The sequence below is a fragment of the Pygoscelis adeliae genome, unplaced genomic scaffold (assembly GCF_000699105.1).
Source record: "Pygoscelis adeliae isolate BGI_AS28 unplaced genomic scaffold, ASM69910v1 Scaffold262, whole genome shotgun sequence".
Taxonomy (NCBI): Eukaryota; Metazoa; Chordata; class Aves; order Sphenisciformes; family Spheniscidae; genus Pygoscelis; species Pygoscelis adeliae.
Window position 1 is genome coordinate 1530800 of NW_008824184.1, and position 8508 is coordinate 1539307.

The 8508-nt window shown below is 50.9% G+C and overlaps 1 protein-coding gene across 1 annotated transcript in view; it reads right to left on the reverse strand.

Annotated features, from left to right (window-relative positions):
* Positions 1-345: 345 nt before the first annotated feature.
* The window catches only part of RPH3A (rabphilin 3A), a 24736-nt gene continuing 16573 nt past the window's right edge, over positions 346-8508 (reverse strand). Inside the window, exons 10-19 of the mRNA XM_009334447.1 lie at positions 8380-8457; positions 6802-6881; positions 6331-6405; positions 5034-5143; positions 4278-4404; positions 3690-3746; positions 3346-3497; positions 1491-1572; positions 843-939; positions 346-476 (exon numbers count right to left, since the gene is read on the reverse strand). Of these exons, the coding sequence (XP_009332722.1) occupies positions 346-476; positions 843-939; positions 1491-1572; positions 3346-3497; positions 3690-3746; positions 4278-4404; positions 5034-5143; positions 6331-6405; positions 6802-6881; positions 8380-8457 (989 nt within the window). The remainder of the gene's footprint in view (positions 477-842; positions 940-1490; positions 1573-3345; positions 3498-3689; positions 3747-4277; positions 4405-5033; positions 5144-6330; positions 6406-6801; positions 6882-8379; positions 8458-8508) is intronic.

An 8508-nucleotide genomic window follows, 5' to 3' on the forward strand; every position in this document is an offset into this window, starting at 1 on the left:
ACACAGAGCATCACACACACAACAGGAAGGCTATCACGGCGTGCGTGAGACTAGTGAGAAAGAGGAACAGTCAGAGGGTAACTATTGCTTGACAGAATTACACACCAGGATAATTCAATGACTCCCAAAAAAAACCAAAGGAAGTGAATACAAAAGATCTGGGTTAGTTTTCAGGTGGAAGTGAGGATGGGGTGCAGAGGACACTTGGAGGAGGCAGAAGAGTGTTGCTGCCCTGGGACCAGAGGCATGTAGCAAGGCATGACTGTGCTGGAAGACGGACATCAGAGATCTACAGGGGCTTGGCAGAGGATGGGCTGTTTGGGGAGGTTCGGGCAGCGGCTCCCTTTAATCACTGGCAACATGGTTCTCATTTTGGAGGGTGTGCCAGCGTTCAATCTTCTTGTCCTTGTTCTTCAAGCATTCATACCAGTGTTTCAAGCGCTCCCCCTTAGCCGTAATGCCGAGCTGACAGCCGCCTGGAAGAAAGGGAGAAGCGACATTGTATTCAGAGATGATGCTGACGTTCCAGTAAATCACTTTCATGGGGACAGACCCCATGTTTGAGGCATTTCTCTCCACCTCCTGGATTTAAAATGTAGTGGAAACAACTAGAGCTGCTCTGCCTGCACAGAAGACCCCATGGGATGCTGGAGATGGGGCAGTACAGTGGGTGTAATGTATTTGATAGCCTGATACAAGCACCCAACCAACCTGCATGGTGCCACCTCAAAGCTCAGCCTGGGGTTCCTCACAGGGCAGGCAACCTACACACCCCTCCCGTACAGCGAGCACTGTATCGGGCATCGAAACCGCACCCCAGAGCACAGAGACTTGCAGCTCACCGATGTAATCATTCGATTTTCCGATGTCGTAATCCCAGACAGAAATGTCCAGTGACTTCTTGGCCAGATCACTGTGTTTTATATCATAGAAGAACTCCTGCGGAAGGAGAACACCTGCGTCATCCCAAGCATCCCAGGAAAATACAACCCAGAAAGCTGCAGTTAAGGAATTGCAAATGATCTCTCTGTACAGCCTGAATTCAAAATCCAGTGAGAGGATATTTAAAATACACTAATGAAGAGCAAATGCCCCTTCCCTGCAGCACCTCTCCTCCCAGGATCACCACATACTGCGTAAACCCATAAGCTGAGCTCACCCCTTGTGTCTAAGTGAGCACTTTGCAGGTGCCCCATCAAAGCAGCACCAGCCATGGGACACCCCCCGGGATGCTCGTCCCACCCACACCCCCTGGCCGGGGTGGCATGGAGTCGGCAACACAGGCAGCAGGGAGGTTTTGGTGCGTACCGGTGCTGCCTGGCACTGAACTGACGAGATCTCCCGTGGCAAAGTCATTCCTAAAATATTCCTGGGTGCAGAAAGGGGAAAGTGAGGAACCGAACCTCAGGGGGTTTGTCTTCCACCTCTTCTGTACAACATAGTAATTGGCTAAGTTGATTTAATAAAACAAAAATTAGATCTGTCCTTACCTCATTAAACTCAGGATTCAATGTTTTCTTCTTAATCTGTGTCTTGTGCTTGGCCTTTTTTCCCATGTCAGGTTTCAGCCAACTGGGGGCAACAGAAAACAGCTCAAAACTCAAGTGCAAGAACATTGTGAGTTTATAAACTAAAAAAGTGAGGTTTTGGGCTAGAAAAAAGCAACAAATATACTTAAGGCAAGGAAATGCGTTAGCCAGTCTCCCACCCCACCTTCTAAAATTATCTGAAATAAATGTAAAATGAGTAAAATCCTGATTTCCCCCCCCCTGATTGCCAGACAAGACACAGGAAACTGTAAAGACCTGCTTTGCGCAGAGTGCTGAGCTCAGCAGAAACCTTTCTGGGGGAGCATCTCTTGCTCAGATACCAGAAAGCAGCGAGCCTGCACATGCACTCTTGATGCCCTTCCAAACCACGCATTGGTCCCAAGTCTTTTTTCCCCAAGCCATGCTAAAAGAAATGGTTGTGGGCGTCTTACAGAGCAAAAGAGGGCGAGTTCTGCGTTTAGGTGGGGAGGAACCTGCCGAGGCCAACAGCGGGGAGCAGCTGAAACTGTCAGGGAATATGGAAAATAAGCAGCCGGGCTGGTCGCCAGCAGACGAGGGCAATTGCGCGGTCAGTCAACCGAGCCTGGCCGCTGGAAAACCCAGCCAAGAATGTGCAAACACATACAGAGATGGGGAGAAATATGAAAAAAAAAAAGCTAAAGATAGCCCATTAATGTTTAATACCACACAAACTAGCGTACTCAGCCAAGGCAGGTTCACCTAGAGAATGTGGGAAAAATTAGGGCTTGGGCTTTGCAGCCTGGCTGCAGACCCAGAACTGAGTTGTAGAGTTGGCATTAATTAGATCCGTGTTGGAAGTTGATTTAAAAATGGAAAGCCACCATCTTCTGTTTGTGGGAATGGAAAATATAAGAAAATAAGGGAGAGACTGAGAAGAAAAACTACTCAGTTCCACTCAGCTACAAGAAGATGTGCAAAATGTTCAACATGAGAGTTATTGAATGACTTTTAGAGAGAATAGAGGTTTTTTCTAAAGGCAAAGAGAAAACAGCAACGAAAACCCATCTGCAGCCACAACTGCAACGGGGAATGACTGCAGGGTCTTCTCCGTGTCACAGTTTATGAGGTTCGAGTTAAAATGATCTTATTCCCCCACGTTTGCAGGAGCGACTCGACAAGCGCCGCTCCCCCATCACCTGCCCCTCCAGCTGCAAGCACTGAGGGGTGCGCTGCCGCTCAAGGAGACCTGCTCCCCGTCGCAGCAAGGCATCGCCGGCACGAACTGCAGCAACCACCACTGTCTACATTAATTAAGCTGATTCATTTGCAGCGGAGACATGGCATGGGACAGGGACAGGCACAGCAGGGCGATCCCTGGGCTCCCAGCTACAACCAGCACATGGGCTCATGGGGCAGCAAGCGGGGCACGTGCTCCTCGTCACGCACGGAGGGACATCAAGCCCTCTCCACCCTGCAGGCATAGTGGGTCAAAGCCAGGGAGAAGGACCCCTCTCGACCTCCAGCTCTGCACCTATGGGGTGGCTGTTGGGTCTGTGCGTTTGGGAACCTATGGGAAGTGGATGGACCTAAGGGCTGGGTCAGTCTCACCTAGCTTCAGCCATGGCAGGGGCACTCAAGCAGAGCGTTACCACCTCGCACAGGCATTGTCGGTGGGCAGCTCAGTTGTGCACGAGGTCTCAAGGTGCTTGGGAAATGCTCTCCTCTCCCCAGTGGTTTTGGAAGGAGCATCAGAGCATCAGCTACTGCCCAAGGACAGTGGGTGGCTCCATGACCACCCGTTACCACACCAAGCCATCCCCCAGCTCCCACTTACAGTTTAACGAAAGGGTCTGAGTATCCGTTGGCATCCATGGCTGCTAAATGCACGCAGCGTACGATGCCAACAATCAAGCCGCCCTGCTGGGTGCTGTACATGAGGGACACGAGGATCTTCCCACGCTCCTCCACATCCCCACCACGATCTACCTGCAAGAGGAAGCGACCAGAGATGAGGACACAGGGGCTGAGTGAGGAAGATGGTCAACTCCAGAGCAGATGAGACAAGATGGATACAAGGGAACCTTGTATCCCCATGAGGGGGAAGAAAAAAGGGGGCTCGTACATGAGAGATGATGGGTGAATCGTGCATGGAGCATGTTGTCGTCCAAGGACTCTTACCTCCTCTTCGTACAGTGCCATCCCACGGGATGAGCCAGTCGTTCCAGCACGCTTCATCTTGGATGGGGAAGGGAAAAAGAGAGACTGCCATTAGTGACCACAGCTGGAAGAGGTACCATCCTATGGCAAAAACACCGCCGAGGAGCCCAGCCCAGCCCAGCTCTTTTGCTGGCATCAGGAGTGGAAGGGGGCTCAAGTACATTCATCTGCTCTATCAACCTCCACCTCAGCAGACCCAGCACCTCACCCAGAGCATTGGGGAGCAGAGCTCAGGGATGGAGCAACCTGTCCTCTCCTCCACAGTGACATACATCAGCATAGGCTGGCAATGCCAGCAGATCTGCGGCCACGAGGGAGATCCCTGGGGTCACTTCCCCTGGATTCCCACCACACTCTTATCTCCTGGCCTTGACCTGTCACATCAGCCCAGACGCCAGTGGGAATCCAACTCCTAAAGATGCCAGTGAAGTCAGGCACCTACCGCTCTTGGCTGGTTCCAGCTCCAAGCTCACCACTAGCTCCCTCACATGCCATTTGTTAGCAACCTCAACATTAATGGTAGCAGAAAGAAATTTCACAGAAACTCACCGGTATTACTCTCTCCAAGCAAATGTTGAAGTTCTTTTTCTGATTGGCTTTGAGTTTTTTCAAGGAAACTCTAGTTTCTCCAATAAACTCATTGTGGCCAAATTTGTCTTCATCACACACGGAGATCCTGAAGGGAACAGGAAAGGTGAACATCAGCCAGGCTGGAGCAGTACCTGACTCCGGAGCACAAAACCACTCCTGCAAGGGCACTGCTCAGGGGGTGGACAAAGCAAAGCACCATCGAAGCCTCCACCCATCTGGCTCTCCTCTGACCAAAAGCAGTCAGAAAGCCGAACTTCTGTTTTGCCAGAAAAAAAATCAACATTTTTAATATGCGCTCTGCAATGGGGCAAGAAATCAAAAGGTGGAAATTTCCTGTAGGAAAGAAATGCCAAAAGTTTTAGAGACACCTAAATGTTTTGCTGGAACACTGTCAAATCACGCACAGATATGCAATACTCAAATCTCTATACTGATAAGAATAATAGTAATGCCAATAATTTAATATTAAATGACAGGGTCAAAATGCCTTTCTTTCTCTTTTTAAAAAGGACCATCAAAATCAGCATGTTCATGTGAAGGATGTTGATTTTGACCAAAAACTCTGCATTTCCAGGTGCTCTATCAACACCTACACTTCACTGCCAGTGCCCTCCTGAGTGAGGAAGGCTGGCTTGCGATGCTCCGTGCAAGGAGACCCAGCGTCCCCATCCCACCATAACAGGGTGAGGTGTCAACCCCAGATCCTCTGCTTGCCTGAGGGTTTTCCTTTGCATGTCCTCATCTGTGATGCCGTGGTACACCAGGGTCTCATTCCACACGGGGTTACGGGTATTGCGCAGAGTCTTCGTTCTCAGCTTATTTGACTACAGCATCAAACCAAAAAACACGGCATAATTACACCCCTGAACTCCTCCCCACGTAAATTTAGGCTCCTGGCAGAGGAGTGTAAGTTAGATGCTCCATCACCTCTGGCTCACAAGAGGTGGTTTGACCGGAGCATGGAGGACTCTGCAGAACATCACCGCTGCCTGCCGAGGCTGTCACGCCAGCGAGCCATCAACTCCGGGTGAGCATCACTGACCTGACAAGGTGGACCTTCATGCAAGCACCGGGGACTCTGTCACCTGCAGTGGCCAGGGCAGCCTTCACCGCCCAGCTTTCTTCACTGTCTGGGGTCTACTCCCTCAAGGACACTTGTACGAGAAAAAGTTGCACAGGGCAGGCTGTGCGGGGCTTGGGTAACGGCTCTCATGGTCTAAAGGAGATGACAGCTTGGGAAATGAGGAGCTCTGTCACTTTTTCATGTGTCTTTCACAAACACGTGCAAAATAAAAAAAATAAAAGAAAGATCAGCAAGAGAGCAAGAAAAATCAAAGCAATTCCCAAGATCACAACACTTTGATTCACGCTGCACAGGACCAGAAAGTCCCCACACATAAAATAAACCTGTAAATATCAATCCAATGGTTTTATTATCAGTTTTTCCCCTTGTTTTACACTTAGTTCCTCTGGGCAAAACTCTGCTGCAGGAAAGAGCTTTGCAGCCCCCGAGCAAGGAGCCAGCACTGGTCATCCCTTCCTCAAAGGTTTCCCCGCCGAGATCAGCTTAGCTGGACTGGGGAGTGAGATTTCCAGAGCTTTCTTGGATGGGGGGAAGTTTACTCAGAGTTTATTCAATGGTTATTTCTTCACAGCTCTAATGAGAACATGCTGCAGCTTCAAAGCAAACTGATCTTTCAAACTCCGGTAATAATTGGATTTTTTTTGTCAGATGTTTTGCAATGCATTAACAGTGTCACCTCCTCTGGAGCTCCCCTCCATCCCTAAGCAGATCCCTGTCTGCAGGGTGAGCTGTTCCTCGGGTATGGGAACACATCTGCAAGCATCACCACTTTTCAGAGATACCTCCCAGGTAAAATAGCAGCAGTGAGCAACTGCATGGAGAAATCAAGGGGAGGAAGTCTGACACAAGGTAAGGACCTCAGGAGGATTTGAGAAACCTCTGCTGCATCTCCAGCCCAAAACGCACCCAAACCAGGCAAAGCCTCACCTTGCTGGCTCCAGGCAAGAGGTGCAGTTTGACGTAGGGATCTGCCAGGCCATTTGAGTCCATTGGTTTTAAGCCCTAAAAGATAATAAAGAAAACACGGTGCATGAATCCTCCTTAAGCAGAGCCGGGAAAGAGAAGAAGCTACTCGTGAAGCAACTCAGTAAAGAGAAAATGTGTTCAGCAAGCCAAGAGCCTCATTCTCCACCCCGAGCAGGTGTGGGTGCCACAATGCACTGAAACATCAGACCCACTTGAGGAAAAGCCCCACAGACCTCTCAGACCCACTCGAGAGAAAGCCCCACAGACCCTTCCTTCCCAGCCAGGAGCAGTGGTGCCAGCGGGGCTGGGCTGGGTCTCCCAGGGGAGCAGCCTCTGCCAGCAGCCACGCTGCTCCCAGCCCATCGCACCGGGGTAGCTGGGAGCCAGACAGGCTTAAGTCAGTCAAAGAAGGGGAAAAAGGGGACCGCTTACTTTGGCCTTGATGAGGGTGCAGTGCAGAGAGCTGTTCTCCTGGTCATAGAGCAGGCTGAACTCCAGCGCTCCCAGCGTAGCTGACAGTGAGATAGAGGAGGAGGAGTTGGAAATTAAAATCCCAGCCAATAACCGTGTTTAATAAGCCCTGATTAGTAGTAATTAGAAAGATTTGTCGTTCAAATGTAAAAGCCATTTAATGCACGTGAGGCTGTGCCGGCATTGGCCAAAGTGTCACACACAAATCCAGCCAGATTCACGAGCTCTGATCATCAAAGCTTTACAAAGCTGGAACTGCCCAGGATACAGGGAGGGCAGCCTGGGGCTTTTGAGCTGATTTTAATATTCACCAGGCAAAGGAGGAGGTAGAATCATAGAATCATTAAGGTTGGAAAAGACCTCTAAGATCATCGAGTCCAACTGTCAACCCAACATCACCATGCCCACTAAACCGTGTCCCTAAGCACCTCATCTACACATCTTTTAAATACCTCCAGGGATGGTGACTCAACCACTTCCCTGGGCAGCTTGCTCCAATGCTTAAGCACTCTTTCAGTAAAGAAATTTTTCCTCATGTCCAATCTAAACCTCCCCTGGCCCAACTTGAGGCCATTTCCTCTCGTCCTATCGCTTGTTAATTTGGGAGAAGAGACCGACCCCCACCTTGCTACAACCTCCTTTCAGGTAGTTGTAGAGAGCAATGAGGTCTCCCCGAGCCTCCTCTTCTCCAGACTAAACAGTCCCAGTTCCCTCAGCCACTCCTCATAAAGTAATGGTACAAATCCTTCTGTGGGCACAGCTCGGGGAGGCAATGCCACCCCAGGACCACCCTGAGAAGGTGTTTCAGCTTGGGTGGCCAGCGTCTCCTCCCAAGGCTTGGGGATCAGCATTTGGCCCTGTTTTGACCTGTTTGTAAACCAGCTCATGCTTGCCTTCACATGCTCACCAGGAAAAGATCTCAAGGATGAAGAGTTAGATGGACCCAGAACCTCAGCTGGGTCCATCTGCTCCTATCCAAGCACGATTTCCGCACCCGCTCCTGGCCCAGAGCGGCTCTTCCTGTCCTGGGTGGGAACAGGCTGGACAGGCAAAGCAATGCCCTCATGCAGCAAGCTCCCTTGTTAGGGGAGCAAATGACTGAAGACCGAGATCTCACAGTGTAAAGGTACTGAAGCCACCAAGCCTTTCCTACAGACAGGTCCAGTGGCGTTTCTCACAGCAAAGGATGCTCTGATAGAATGAGCCAGCCACCTTCAGGACTTGAATTTGGAAATGGAAAGGTCCTGTGAGCACAGAGCCTAAACCGGCACTCATCAGAGCTCAAGTAATTTGGTCAAGTAAATTGGATCAACTGAAGATCCCACAAGCTGCACTGAACTGACTGAGCAGGGACAGCCTGCGAGACCCTGCCTCGTCTCCGAGCCCCGCGGGGAAGCAGCATTCCCCGAGGACTCTCCCTGCCAGAGACCCATGACCTTACGGTGTGAGTCACAGTCCTGCAGCAACCACCTCCTGAAAATTCCAGGTTTCCCAAAGAAACCGCTCCCTCCCCTCCAGCCGGGTGCCCTGGGTACATACTGCCTTCATCAGAGTCATAGCTGTTGGCATCCTCCTCCTCTTCCTCCTGGGGTGGCTGCCGCAGCGGGGCGGCAGGGCCTGGCGGGGAGGCCGGGGGGCGGCGGGGCGCGCCTCCCGCCCCCGGCGGGG